This window comes from Peromyscus leucopus, chromosome 19, assembly GCF_004664715.2.
Source record: "Peromyscus leucopus breed LL Stock chromosome 19, UCI_PerLeu_2.1, whole genome shotgun sequence".
Taxonomy (NCBI): Eukaryota; Metazoa; Chordata; class Mammalia; order Rodentia; family Cricetidae; genus Peromyscus; species Peromyscus leucopus.
Genome location: NC_051079.1, coordinates 5,526,797 through 5,542,182, shown reverse-complemented (window position 1 = coordinate 5,542,182; position 15,386 = coordinate 5,526,797). Strand labels below are relative to the sequence as shown.

Below are 15,386 nucleotides of genomic sequence, written 5' to 3'. Positions count from 1 at the left end.
GCTGTGGTTTGAAGATCTGTGTTCTCAGCTTCCCACTACCATGCCTGCCGTGTGTTGTTCTGTCTCCCTCCTTTGATGGACTCAGATCTCTCTGGAACTATAAGCGAAAATGAGCACTTTATTCCACATGTTGCCTTGGTCATAGTAGTTTATAGAACAACAGAAAAGCAAGTAATACATCCTGTTTCTTCACTTAAAAGGTCTTGTGTTGTCCATGTCAGTCTCGACATCACTATGTAGGAGCTGAGGAGGACTGTAACTTCTGACATCACTATGTTGTAGCTGAGAATGACTGTAACTTCTGACATCACTATCTAGAAACTGAGGAGGACTGTAACTTCTGACATCACTATCTAGAAACTGAGGATGATCGTAACTTCTGACATCACTATCTAGAAACTGAGGAGGACTGTAACTTCTGACATCACTATCTAGAAACTGAGGAGGGCTGTAACTTCTGACATCACTATGTAGAAGCTGAGGATGACTGTAACTTCTGACATCAAAAAAAGAACTGTAACTTCTGACATCACTATGTAGAAGCTGAGGATGATCGTAACTTCTGACATCACTATGTTGTAGCTGAGGATGATTGTAACTTCTGTTTCTGTGTGTCTCTCTCTCTCAAGGGCTGTACTACGGGAGTATATTACCATTCCTGGTTTATGGGATGCTGGCAATCAAACTCAGAGACTCATCAACCTAGGAAGGCACTTTAACAGTTACATCCCAGACCTCTTTCATTCTTTTTTTTTTTTTCTTTTTCTTTTTGATTTTTCAAGACAGAGTTTCTCCGTGTAGCTTTGTGCCTTTCCCGGAACTCACTTTGTAGCCCAGGCTGGCCTCGAACTCACAGAGATCCGCCTGGCTCTGCCTCCTGAGTGCTGGGATTAAAGGCATGCGCCACCACCTCTTTCATTCTTTCAGTTAGTTTGGCTAAAGATTTGTACATAATGTCTATCTATCTTTTCAGTTATTTACAAATCCTTAGCCAAACTAACTGAAAGAATCTACATTTTTTATATTTCATAAATTTCTGCTCCGATCTTAATTATTTTTTTTCCATTTTTTCAAGACAGGGTTTCTCTGTGTATCCCTGGCTGTCCTAAAACTCACTCTGTAGACCAGGCTGGCCTTGAACTCAGGGATCTCCTGCCTCTGCCTCCCTGGTGCTAAGATTAAAGGCATGTGCCACCATGTCCAGCTTAATTATTTCTCTCTATTGAGTCTGGGTTTCTTCCAAGGCTCTAAGATTCATCATTAAGTTATTTTTTTTAAGTTCATATAAAAACAGAAACTCTATAAACTACATAAAGGTGTTAATTAATTTGCTAAGTCAATATTGCTTTTCTGTAGCAAAATATATGGAATATGTTACATTTCTCCTCTAATTTCTGAGAAAAATGTTTCCTTGTATACTGAAATAAGAAAATCATCCTTTCATTTTCCAGCTTTATGTCACTTGAACTTTATAGTTTATAAAACTTAACTTCATAATCCACTAACTATAAGACTGTTATCTTCCCTTTATATCTTTGTTAACTTTTATTGATTCTTCGTGGACTTCACATCATGCATTCCAATCCCACTTATATCCCTGTTCCCTCACATCTGCCCTCTGCCCTTGCAACCTCCCCCTAAAACAAAACCAAACTTAAAAGAAAAAACCAAAAATCGATCCAAACAAGAATAAAAACAAGTACGATTCTCCTAGTGGAAGCTGTAGTGTGGCCGATTGAGCCACATACTTGACCCTTTAGTCCATACATGCTTACTTGGTACTGCTATGAGTCATTGGTGTGGCTTGAGGTCTCTGGTTTCTGCTATGCCACCAATAAAAGGCTCTCCCTGGGGCTCCTCTCGGATACCCTGTTGTCCTGTGTCATGGGGATCCTACTGTTTTGGATTTGTAAGTTCGTCCCCTTCATATGCTCCAACAGTTCATAGATTCGGTGGGGCTAGTTCTGGGTCTGGGTGATGGCTGGGTTGGTCAGCTCATTAGCTTTCCCTCAGTCACTACCTGATGAGCTCTCCAGCGCTGCCTCAGCTAGCTCACCCAATGCAGCCTACAGCAAGAAGCAGGGCCCTTGGGCCCTCAGACCCAGGTTCCCTTCACTCATACCGCCAGAGCCAGCTCTACTGTTTTGTCCAGGAAAGGTGCAGGGACCTCTCTCCCAGTTGCTGTAAGAGGTCATATGAATGGGGGCAGGGTCAGCTCTCCTGCTCTCACGCCCTCAGGGTGGCTCACCTGTGTCCCTGACATCAGGGCAGCTCTAGTGTGCTGCCCAGACAGGAAGCAGAGGCTGCTCTCCCCTGACCTGCAGCTGGTGAGGGTCAGGGTTAGCTCTCCTGCTCTTGTGACCCCAGGGTCTGCTCTCTCACCTGCTGCCCGTGGTGATGGGTGAGGGAGGGAGAGCACCACATGGCTGACGAGGTGTGTGGGGTCAACTCTCCTGCTCTCATACCTTCAGGGATGGCTCACCTCTGCCCATCACCACAGGGCCAGCTCCAGTGTGCTTCCTAGGTGAGGTGCATGCCTATGGTGAGGGGTGAGGTCATCTTTCCCAAATCGGGGGTGGGGGTGGCGGGGAGTTGAGCTCTCCCCTGAGGGGCAGGGCCAGCTTGCCTGATGCAATAGCCAGAGACCAGCAGGACCAGCCATCCCAGGGCCAATGAAGGGCAGGGCTGGCTCAGCACAGCATGGTTCCAACGACCCTCCTCCACTCCCCACCCCGGGGCTAACACCAACCATGGACATCACCACAGCCTCAGCTGCAGCAGTTCCATAGACTCAGACAGGGCCTTAGTGACAGGTTGGGGCCCAGATGCCACCATGGCTCCAGTGGCAGCACAGGGCACTCAGATCAGCACGGGCCAGCAGCAGAATGGCCCCCAGGCATCAACATGGTTCCAGGTGGCTGGCCAGACCCCAGGCATCCGCAGAGCCCTCGGTGGTAACTGGAGCCACGGATGCCTCCCCTGACTCCGGCCTCCAACAGGGCTACGAATCCAGACATGAAGTCTCCATGGCTTCAGGTGGCAGCACTGGCCACCAAATGCACCTGGCACCAGCAGTGGCACAGCCTTCGGACAACAACATGGTCACAGGTTGTGGCCCAGACCCTAGGCATCAACATGGGCCAGGAACACCAATACAGACCCGGCTGCAGCAAAACCATGGACCCAACACAGTCCTTGGCAGCAGCCCAGGCTAGTTTATCACCATGGCCACAGTGGCCATGTAGGCCACCCAGACTGGCATGGCCCCAGCACAGCCCTTGGACAACAATGTGGCCCCACTATGGCCCTGCACAGTGCCTCCCCACCCACAGACACCAACTCAGGCCCCTCAGCTGCTCTAAAACCCCAGATCAAGACCTTGGTCATAGCCCAGGCCTGGGCATCTCCTTGGACTTGAGTGACCAGCTGGGCATTCATGTCAGCCTGCTCCTCACCACCATTCCACCTCTCTCTCTCTCTTCCACCTCCCCACCCAGAACTCTCTTACCACAATGGTGCCCAAACACCCAGCACCAGGGCTCTTGGTTGGGTCACAGGAGGTGCTCAATTAAATACTGCCCAGGGGCCCAAGGCATGGTGTGGGGCTGTGGCCTTTCCTCTCTCCCATGCCCAGCCCAGAGACCGTGGGCAGTACTTGGTATGGTACTCGACTGCATGGCACCCCAAAAGTCTGGGTAGGTGGGGGACACCATCTGTGTCCATCACCATTCAGGCCTGGGTGGAGCCAGCGGCTCCTGGTGATTGTGGCCACCACAGACCTATTTATTTTAGATATCTGACTTTTCAATATAGACATTTGTAGCTATAAACTCTTAAAATCACTCACTGCTTCTCCTACGTCATGGTATGTTGTTTTCATTTTCACTTGCTTCTAAGAATTTAATTTCCTTTTTGATTCCTTCTATGACACATTCATCATTAAGTAGTATGTTGTTCAATCTCTCTCTCTCTCTCTTTTTTTTTTTTTTTTTTTTTTTTTTGGTTTTTCGAGACAGGGTTTCTTTGTGTAACTTTGTGCCTTTTCCCGGAACTCACTTGGTAACCCAGGCTGACCTCGAACTCACAGAGATCCGCCTGCCTCTGCTTCCCGAGTGCTGGAATTAAAGGTGTGCGCCACCACCGCCCAGCTGTTGTTCAATCTCTACAAATCTGTATATACTGAAGTTTCTATTATTATTTACTCTTCTTTTTCCCACTGTGGTCATATAGCATTCAAAATTGATCATAATTTCCCTGTGTTTTTAAGACTTCTTCGCCTCCTGTTATATGATCTGTTTTAGAGAAATTCCTCAGGCTCATGAGAATATGTAGTCTCCAGTGTTCAGATGGAATAGTCTATGGGCGTCTGTGAAGTCTCTGGAATCTATGGTATCATTTAACTGATGCTTCTCTTCAGTTTTCGTCAGGATGATTTATTGGTGAGGATGGGTTAAATAATGTTGCCCACTATTATTTTATTGGTGTTGAGTACTATATTGGTAGTATTTGTTTTATGAAACTGAGTGTACCTGTGTTTGGTTCATATATGTTTAAATGTATAACGTTCTCTGGGTGATAAACTGTTCCCTTAACCACTTTTAAAAGTTTTTGTGCCTGTCCTAGATCTCACTCTGTAGACCAGGCTGGCCTCAAACTCACAGAGATCCTCCTGGCTCTGCCTCCTGGGTGCTGGGATTAAAGGCGTGCGCCACCACTGCTTGAGGAATTTCTTTGGCCTGTTTTATGCTAAGTTTATTATGCTAAGTTTTTCCTTCTCCTTCAGTTACGACCGACCAACAGTCTTACCATGTATGGTTGTCTGTGTTGGTAACTGTTGTCTTTCAGAACTTGAAATATATTGTTCTAAGAATTCCTTCACTTTTAAAGTTTCTGTTGAAAAATATGATGTTTTTATGATAGGTTTGCTTTACTGTGTGACTTGTTTCTCTCTTGTAGCTTCCTGTTTTCTTCTGTACATTTGACTATACTATGAAGTAGGGAGTTATCTGACATTTTTAGTGTCTCATAGTGTGGTGATCTGAATGAAAATGGTCCCCGTAGGCTCATAGGGAGTGCCATTATTTAAAAGGATTAGGACATGTGGCCTTGTTGGAGGAAATGTGTCACTAAGGGTGGGCTCTGAGGTTTCAGAGGTCAAGCCAAACACAGTGGATCTCCCTCTCTCCCTGCTGCCTGCTGATCCAGATATAGAACTCTCAGCTCCTTCTCCAGCACCATGTCTGCCTGAGTGCTGCCATGCTTCCCACCATGATGATGATGGGCTAAACTTCTGAACTGTAAGCCAGCCCCAGTTAAATGTTTTCCTCTCTAAGAGCTGACATGTTCATGACATCCCTTCACAGCACAAGAAACCCTAACACGTAGATCTACAATGCGCTATACATGCCTTCTTATTAGCTTTGTCATTGTCTGAACATTCAAGTTTCTCTACATTGCCTTTATGCCCATATTTTGTCCTACATTAATCCAGTCTATTAGTGAGGATTCCATGGATTGTAACAAACTTTTTACTATTTCACTTGCATTATTTTAATTTGTAATTCTTTTCTCTTTCTCTTTATTGAATTCTACCTTTATATCCTATTTTGACTTCTTTATTTTCTCCAGTTGCTTGTGTTTTATTAAACTCATTCAGGAGTTTATGCATTCTCTAATTTCCTCAAATATAACCATTCTTTTGAGTTCTTTGTTGGGGATTTCATCTTGTTCACTCTCATTTGAGGACTTTACTGAGATAATAATTTTTGAAGGAAATATTATGCCTTGGTGTTTCATGTTTTTGAGTTAGAGACTAGTTCACTATTTGGATTTCTTAAAAGATATTTTTGTTTTTGTGTCTGGGTTTTGCCTGGATATATGTCTATGCACAACATCTATCCCTGATGCCCACAGAGGCTAGAAAAAGGGGATCAAATCTCCTGGAACTGGAATTATAAGTGGTTGTAATCTACTTTGTGAGTTCTCGGATTCAAACCAGGGTCCTCTGGAAGAAAAGCCAGTACTCTTAACCACTGAGCCATCTCTCAAGCCCAGGTTTTTGTTTGTTTCTTTGTTTTTGTTTTTTGACCACTGCTCTTCTTCCTGCAATGTTCAAGAGGGACTAGGCTGTAGTATGGCTGAAGCACTGTTTTTCTCTACTAGTCTTCTGTTCAGAACACCAGGCTCAGTGTCTGGTACTCTCTTAAAATTAAGACTCTTGGGGTGCCTTATTCTGACCTCTGTGGGCATAGATACAAATGCAGGCCAAATACCTAAACATATAAAACAAAATCTAATCAATACTGCCTGATTGGAAGTTGAAACCTCAACTCTTTCAGCATTTATTTCTAGGATCCCAGATACTGGTTACATTCCTGGATGGTCAAGTCACAGATGCTTGTCCCATCAGTGGGGGTCATATGTGGTCCTTCAGGGTCAAGTAGTGAAGGCTGTTCTTATTCTGGGTAGTCCTTTGTGAATTTGAGGTCTCATCAAAGATACTGGTCAAACTTCTTGGCATCCTTCAGGAGGCTGATTTCTTATTTTTTTTCTAAAAGATTTATTTATCTATGTATATAGTGTTCTGCCTGCATGTATGCCTGCATGCCAGAAGAGGGCACCAGATCTCATTACAGATGGTTATGAGCCACCATGTGGTTGCTGGGAATTGAACTCAGGACCTTTGGAAGAACAGCCAGTGCTCTTAACCTCTGAGCCATCTCTCCAGCCTGAGACCGACTTCTAATGCTATTGTTTCTCCTAAGGAGACCTTTGTGAAGCTGGGTCACTAATGCTGCCCCCTCTTCATGGATCAGGATGCAGATATTGGTCCCTGGGCTTTGGCAGTCCTTCCTATATTCCAGTGTGCCGCTTGGAACCTAGAGTCTGTGTTCCATACAGACATTGTCTTTGATCGGTTTTACATCATGCTAAATCCTTTGTAACTTTCAAAGTTAGGGTTAGGGCTAGGGGTTAGGAGTTAGGGTTAGATTTTTTAAGCTAAAAAGCCAAAAAAAAAAAATTAATAACACTGGATGTGATGACACATCCTAGGATCTCAAAACTTGAGAGGTAGAAGAAACAAAGTTAAGGTCATCTGTGGCTGCAGAATGAATTTGAAGGCAGCCTGGAAGACTCTGTCTCGAAAAACTAAAAGTACAGAAAAAAAGATATAAATATTTAAATTAGCTGAAAATGAAAAATAAGCAAGAAGCAGATACTAATACTTAGGAAGGAAACAATAAAATTGCTAGTAATAGCAAGCGTTTAAAAAAAAGAGAAATCTCATGGTTAATCTAAGAAGAAAGTAAAAGACATTTATAGAAATGTTTAAAAAGCAATTTAAGGGCTGGAGAGATGGCTCAGAGGTTAAGAGCACCCACTGCTCTTCCAGAGATCCTGAGTTCAATTCCAGCAACCACATGGTGGCTCACAACCATCTGTAATGAGATCTGGTGCCCTCCTCTGTATACATAATAAATAAATAAATCTTTAAAAAAAAAAGCAATTTAAAAAAATTAACCATAAATAAATTTAAAAAATAAGAGTACAATTTAAAAATTTTTTAATTGCCTATGTAGACACAAGAAAAGACAGAAAACTCATCCTCACAATAAACATTCAATAACATAATCTGTGCTATAAAACATATGTAAAGAGGATGAACATACGAGCTGTAGGGTGGGAGAAAGTGTTTGCAAACCTCATCTGGAAATGGACTAGTACTTAGAACATATAAAGAACTTTCAAACTAACATTTAAAAAACATCCATCATTAGAAGACAGGCCACAGACCTGATACATTTTATGAAAGACGATACACAGATGTCAAATAAAAGCAAATGGAAGTATGCTCTGATGTTATCAGCAATTAATGCAAATGTATTCCATCAATTAAGATCACACTGAGGTATCTTATACACTTAGCAGCAAAATAATAAAACCATCGAATGCTTGCTAGGAGGCAGAGAAACTGGGCCACCTATACAGTGCTAGTGGGAATGTAACATGGTACAGCTACCATGTGATCTTCTGATAAACTATCCACTATAAGGAAAATCTTATAATCCTGCAATTACATACTTAGGAACTTATACCAGAAAAATAAAAATTTACATTCATACAAAAATGAGTAAGAATACTCAGGACACCTTTATTCATAGTGATGGGAAACTAGATACAGCCCAAATGTTCTTCAACAGGAGAATAGTTAAAAGGTTCTCAACCAGGGGATGTTAGTAGTAAAACAGCAACATGTGGGAAGCAAGGATGACCCTCAAGGCATAAGGCAGATCTCAAGGATTAAGACTATAGTGTTGGGGTGGAGAGATGGCTCAGAGGTTAAGAGCAGTGGCTGCTCTCCCAGAGGTCCTGAGTTCAATTCCCAGCAACCACATGGTGGCTCGCAACCATCTGTAATGATATCTGGTGCCCTCTTCTGGCCTGCCTGCATACATGCTGGTAGAATACTTGTATACATAATAAATAAATCTTTGGAAAAAAAAAAGACTACAGTGTGTGCCTGAATAGGTATTTCCGAATCGATGAAATGTTACATATGGAGGACAGCTAGTGCGTCAGGTAGAGAAGACAGGACTAGGCTGTATGTGAGAGTAGAGGCAGGGAGTAAGAAAGTGGTTACATGAGGGATCCTTGTGGAATTGGAAGTGTTCGGTTCCCTAACTGTGGAAGTGTGACTATATAAGAGCAATAAAATTTCATATAAATTTATATACATAGTGCTACCTACCTATAATCCTAGCACTAGGAAGGCCGAGGCAGGAAAATCAAAATGTCATGGTCATCTTCAGCTACATAGAAAGTTCAAGGTCAGTTTGGAATACCTACGTCTGTGCCTGGAGAAGGGGATGTAGGACAATGACAACAATGGTGACAGTGAAGACTGCCACTACTACAGTACGAGAGCACACAGCTGAGAGGTGGACAGTGCATGCCTAGTGCACAGCCTCTCAGTTTAACCCACAGTAAAGCTGCCCACTCTAAACACACACGCACACACACACCACCACCACCACAACAACAACAACGACAACCCAACCACTCCATTGTAAAGAGGGGGAAAGTGGATGGAAAGATAAAACAGGGCTAGGGATGTACTTCAGTGGTAGAGGATGCCCTGGGTTCAATTCCCAGAACTGGAGGAGAAAAAAAATGATAAAATGTTTATAATTGTTGAAGATGGGCAATAAGCATATAGAACATTGTATGATTTCCTTTATACATTGTATACTTAAATGCTACAAAAGAAAAATTTGAAAATGCACTTAAATAAACCTCAACATTATCTACAGGCTTTTTCTCACCAATATATTAAAGTTTCTCATGTTAAATAAAATCTTAAAAGATGGTTCCATTTAACCCCACATTTTTGCTTTCCAAACTATTAAAAGCTAAATGTTGTTTCCAGAAACTTAGTTACTATTCCTGCTCTTCTTCCACTGGCGTCTGAGCAAGGCAGGTTCTACAAAGTTCAAGGTTCAGTTCTGGGTATTCTCTTTGGCCTCCACATGTAGAACCAACATCAGGAGGCAGAAGAAGGATGATGCCACAAGTTCCAGGACAGCCAGGTCATAGACTAAGGCTCCTTTTCAAACAGAAGTACTTGTTTAGCCCAACTTTCAACAGAAGTTTTAGGAATAGGATAGAAAGATTATACCTCAAAATTACTATGATCTCCAGCGAAGATCACTCTTGTGAGCTTCAGACATGTATATTGGTTGTGGATTAGATTTTATTTGGGTTTTTTGTTTGTTCTTATTTTTGTTTTTTGAGACATGTTTCTCTATGTATCCCTAGCTGTCCTGGAACTCACTTTGTAGACCAGGCTGGCCTCGAACTCACAGAGATCTGCCTGCCTTTGCCTCCAAGTGCTGGGATTAGAGGTGGGTGCCACTATGTCTGGCAGATTTTATTTGTTTCTTGACACAAGGCCTTTCCATGTAGCCTAGACTGGCCATGAACTCCCATCCTCCTGCTCAGGTGCCACCATACTCTGTCCTGTATCGGAACAGCTGCTTCTCTGAATGCACTTGCTCAGGCCTCTGTGTGGCCACTCACAACATGGCAAATGGGCTCCCTTACAGTGAGCAACAGAAAGCAAGAGAGAGCAAGCAAAGATGGGTAAGGGGAGTCACTTGGCCTCTGGAGTGGCATTCCATCACTTCTGTCTATCCATTCATTAGAAGTGAGCCATTAGCATCATCCATCCAAGGGGCCATTATACAGAGCATGAACACTAGAAGGTGAGGGTTAGAGGCAATTTCAGAAACGCCTCAACCTCACCACATTGGTTATAGTCCCACTCAAAATTCGTGTTCCAATCCTTAAAGAAAACTGCAACTGAACTCAGAAACAGAGGCTCCATCTTAGATCTTCCTGTTCCCTGGCCAACCACAAAGACATAATCATGACATGTTTCTCTGGAGTGTGTTTTCCTACCATTTTTGTTCCAACCCTAGTAAACACTAGTAACACCTTTTATTTATACTGTTATCACAGACATGTAACTGTTCTCTCTGATTCTAGTTATGATTTCATTCAATCCATGCTCACAATGTTGTCTGAGAAATCTTTGGAAAGAGTGCAGAGAGGGGAAGGGAGGAAGAGGAAGAAGGGAGGGAGGGAGGAAGGAACGGGGGGGGGGGGAATCTCAGTCACCATCATTTGTGTTGTTTTCTGAGACAGGGTTTCTCTGTGTAGCCCTGGCTGTCCTGGATCTCACTGTGTACAGCAGGCTGGCCTCGAACTCACAGAGATTCACTGCCTCTGCCCCCGAGTGCTGGGGTTAAAGGTGTGCGCCACCACCTGGCCAAAAGTCAGTATTCTTTTACTTCCTACTTTGTATGGGTAGGAGCAGTTTCTCACTAAGCAAACCAGAACAGCATGGAGACCCAGGGCAAAAAGATCTAAGATCTGTAGCATTTACCCTGTGCATAAGACCTGTCCTTTGTTCTGAAGCAGACAGGCATCCTCTCGATGGAAACAAACACAGCCACAAGCATCTTGGGACTCATATCCTGTCAGCTGCCTCGGAGGAGAAAAGTTACCAGTATCTCTAGTGGTGGACTGAGTCCCATGACCAAGAGTAAAGTGGACACATATACTGTGTATTGAGAAGAAAATAGCAATAACCTAAAAAGTGAAAATAGTCACATCAAAACCCTTTGAGGATCCTTCAGGATCAAGCACATTCTCACTATAATAGCTTAAAGGCACTCTGTGTTTTGGTCTTGGCTTCTAGCTTCATCTCTTCCTGCTCTTTTCCTCAGCAATTCTCAGTGTCTTTCCACTCTGTAACAGAACTGTCTGGTGTGCCTGGTCTTCCTATACAGGATCTCCTTTGTCTAAAATACTCTTCCTCCTTCCACTCTCCACCTCCCCACTTGGCCACCTTCCATCTTTCCGATGGTTTCTTAAATGCGCTTTCTCAGGAGGGTTTCCCTTACAATTGCAATTTCTGTCACATCTCATACCTTCTCTACTATTACACTCATTTAGGCCCTGTAAGGATTTTCTTTTTATTTAACACAGGGTCTCCCTACACAGCCCAGTCTGGCCTGGAACCAGGAGTCTTCCAGCTTTTGCTTCCCGAGTGTTGGGTTTACAGACATGTGCCAACATTCCCATCTAGGACTGTTTTCTTAATCTTCTTAATTTCTTGCAAGAGGGTAAATTCTTTGAGAACAGGGATTATGTCTATCACTTCCATAGTGAAATCCTACAATCCAGGTTAGCATTTCTAAGACTTAAAAATTGACATGCTGGAAGGACCACAGACAAAACTGAATCAAAAAAGAAAAGAATCATAAATAATAATTGATACAACTTATTAGTTTATGTGAATTACATCTTAACATGTATTACTTCTTTCAACACACATCAAGCCTATGAAGCAGGAGTTATTTTTATGTTTACTTTACTAGTACTCAAAAAAAAAAAACCCATATCAACAACAAATCTCTACTGGGGGCTGGAGAGATGACTAAGTAGTCAAGAGCACTTATTACGCTCAAGGACGACTCAGGTTTGGTTCCAGCACCAACACAGGCAGCTCACAACTGCCTGTAACTCCAGTTCCAGAAGATCTTATTCCCTCTTCTGGCCTCTGAGGGCACCAGCACACACATGGTGCACATAAACTTATGAAGACACACACACTCATACACAGAAATAAAACAATCAAATCTTAAATAATAATTTCAAAAGGAAAAAGAAATAAAGAAACTGTAGACTAAATAAATGGCTCAGGGGGTTGGGGGTTTAGCTCAGTGGTAGAGCACTTGCCTAGCAAGCGCAAGGCCTGGGTTCGGTCCTCAGCTCCGGAAAAGAAAAAGAAAGAAAAGAAATGGCTCAGTAGTTAAAAACACTTATTGTTGCCCTTGCAGAGACTTCAAGTTTGGTTCCTAGCACTCACAGGGTAGCTTCCCATCAGATTAGGCTAGATTGACTGGCCAGTGAGCCCAAGGGACCTTCCTGCTTCCACTCTGATGACAAACGTGCCACCACTTCGTGTTTTATCTAGACACAGGTTCTGGACTGAACTCTGGTCCTTGTGCTTACACAGCAAGCATTCTACCCAGTGAGCTATTTCTCAGCCTAAGTATGAAGACTCTTAAAAGATAAGTAAGGGTGGAGAGTACTGCTCAACGGTACAGCACGTACGTAATGTGCATGGCCCTGGGTTTGATTTCCAATGCCAAGAAATAAAAGACACAAATCAACATTAAAGAAAAGTAAACTACAGGCAGTGGTGGTGCACGCTTTTAAATCCAGCACTCGGGCTGCTGAAGCAGGCAGATCTCTGAGTTTGAGTCCAGCCTTGTCTACAGAGGAAGTTTCAGGACATCCAGGGCTACATAGAAAAATTTTGTCTTGAATAACCAAGTGTGTGTGTGTGTGTGTGTGTGTGTGTGTGTGTGTGTGTGTGTGTGTTTCCCTTCTTCCCTGTATAGTGGCAGAAGTATTTATTAGTGAAACCAAGAACTGACACCTTAATTAAAGAAGTAGATGACAACCAAGGAAGACTTTGAAAGTTAAGACTACAGTGCTGAGATTTGATAAGTGAAACTATAGCCCCAGTAAGAATTTGGGGTCAGGGAAAGGATAAGAGGAGGAATGAGAATAAATCTTAACTTTTTCATGACAACGATTTGATTCACATCTCCTCTCATGATGGTGGTATGTTTCCAAAATACCATTCAAACACATTTGTCTTCATAGGAAAGGAGACCTAACCAAAAAGAGAGGAGCCCCTGGCCCCATTTCACGCTGTTAGACAATTATCAGGCAGGAAGCAGAGCCTGTACTCTCTAATTATGGCTCATATAATTTTTATATTGCTAAGTAATATCATGTCTACATAGTGGCCAAAACTGATCAGTCCAGCTTACTTGTTACTCATCATTTCTGCTGTTTACAGACATAATATTTAACAGCCTATTTTAATAAACAAATGCAGCTTTATCCTGGGTAAAAGGTCATAGCACCCACTAGGAAACACAATGAATAGCTCCATAAAAAGATGCAAATGTAATTTCAGAATCCTGAGGTAAGAATCTCATCCTTCCACTGTATCTTTGAAAATGCCCACTACAGGTATTTTTATGTCCTTAGCCTTTTACAGCTCATTACAAAGGAACTATCAATCAGTTCTATAGCATTCTTAAAACATTTTAAATGAGCCAGTGTGGTTTCTTATTACACCCCCATCTTCTCCATTACTCCCTTTATCTAAGGCTCTAAAACTTGGGCATTATTTTCTAACCATATGCTACACACCATGCTGGGGACTATATAACTTTTTGTTTTTATCAAAATGGTACCCTTTTGGTTTAGACTACACCAGGCTTTCCTTAAACTTACAGTTCTAACAGAGCTTAACTAGTGGGCCTATTTAAATAGAAAAATACTTTTTTAAAAAAAATCATCTTCTTTGTAATTATTTTTGCCACTTTGCATTTGATAGATTAACCATAAAAGTGAATTAACTTCTTTCCATTATCAAGTTGATACAGAAATGAAAGAAAGCAGACACCTGTAGTCTGAGAGATGTTCTGTGTGTTCTCATAGCTACTGTCTCAATTTCCAAAACATACCGAAAATACTCATGAAATTTGAGGGGTTTTTTTTTGTTTTTTATTTTTTTTAAGAAGATCATATCCTGCATTCATAGACTAGGACTCAGAAGGCGGGGGTGACAGATCGTTGATCACTGGGGCACTTTCGTCTTTTAAAATTTTTATAAATTAACGATGGTTATTCAACTCATTTAAGATTTGGCTGCAGTATTACAGCTGCCCTGAGTATTTAAAACATTTGGGTAATGTGGATCCATAGTCTAAAACAGGGTAGAATCTCACGAAATTTCCAGTCTTTCTTGAAAACACACACACACACATACGTACACACACACACACACACACACGTAAACACACGTACACATGCACAGAGCAGTACAAAAGTGAGGATTTTGGGGATTGGGAACACTGAAAGGATGCCAAATGCTGAGGCTGAAATTTGAGACAACCTAATGGAGCCGTTTGGATTAGCATTTCCGACTGTTCCTCTCCTTAACATACAGTATTCGGTTTGTTCTGGGATGGGATGGGGGGGAGGGATTGGCCTGGACAGGCTTTAATTTTTATCATTATTAAACACGACTTCCAACATGAAAGAACTATTAACTTTGCCGTGGGTCAGTGGGTTCCTGAGGAAGGGGGCCATGAGCACCGAGGCGGAATGTTCTCGGTGTCTTTATCAGTGACTTCAAACCTGGGCTGTGCTTTCACCGTGTCTGTAGCGGTCCTTAAACAAGGCAGCTGCAGGAGAGACAGGGCTCAACTGTCCACGGGCTTCACCGTGTGACCTCCACCGCCAACCTGAAGCTGCAGCCGCTCCAGGGAAGGAGGAGGCTCTCACGCCCGGGTCGGGGACTGGGGCTGGGGGCCCGGGGTTGGAGCAGCGGCGGCCTGGGGAGCAGCTTACCGCGGTGGAGCCTTTCTTCACCGCTTCCTGGGCGTACTCCACTTGGAAAAGGTGTCCGTCGGGGAGAACACGGTGATCGCCCTGTCATACCGAGAAGCCATCGCAACGACTTGGACGAGTCTAGCACGCCTCAAATGCTGCCTGGACCCAGGCTGGAGCCACCACGTGCTAACTCCCGAAGTGGCTGCACGTGCGCCCAACCGCCTCCAGGAAGTCCCGTAGTTCCAGACTTTGGCCCCGCCCCCCAGGTCTGAGCACCTTGGCTACCTCCGAAGTTCTCCTTGCCTAGGAGACCTGGCCCGAATGATAGGGAAGATGACTTGACTTACACATTTGCTTTTCAAGGGATCTTGATGACTTCGAGGCCAGCCTGGTCTACAGAG

At 43.2% G+C, this 15,386-nt stretch overlaps 1 protein-coding gene across 1 annotated transcript in view; it reads right to left on the bottom strand.

Annotated features, from left to right (window-relative positions):
• Nucleotides 1-15,172, bottom strand: part of Psma8 (proteasome 20S subunit alpha 8) — a 51,168-nt gene extending 35,996 nt beyond the window's left edge. Inside the window, 2 exon segments of the mRNA XM_037196967.1 lie at nt 15,004-15,068; nt 15,071-15,172. Coding sequence (XP_037052862.1) covers nt 15,004-15,068; nt 15,071-15,104 — 99 coding nt within the window. The 5' untranslated portion in view covers nt 15,105-15,172.
• Nucleotides 15,173-15,386: the final 214 nt, after the last annotated feature.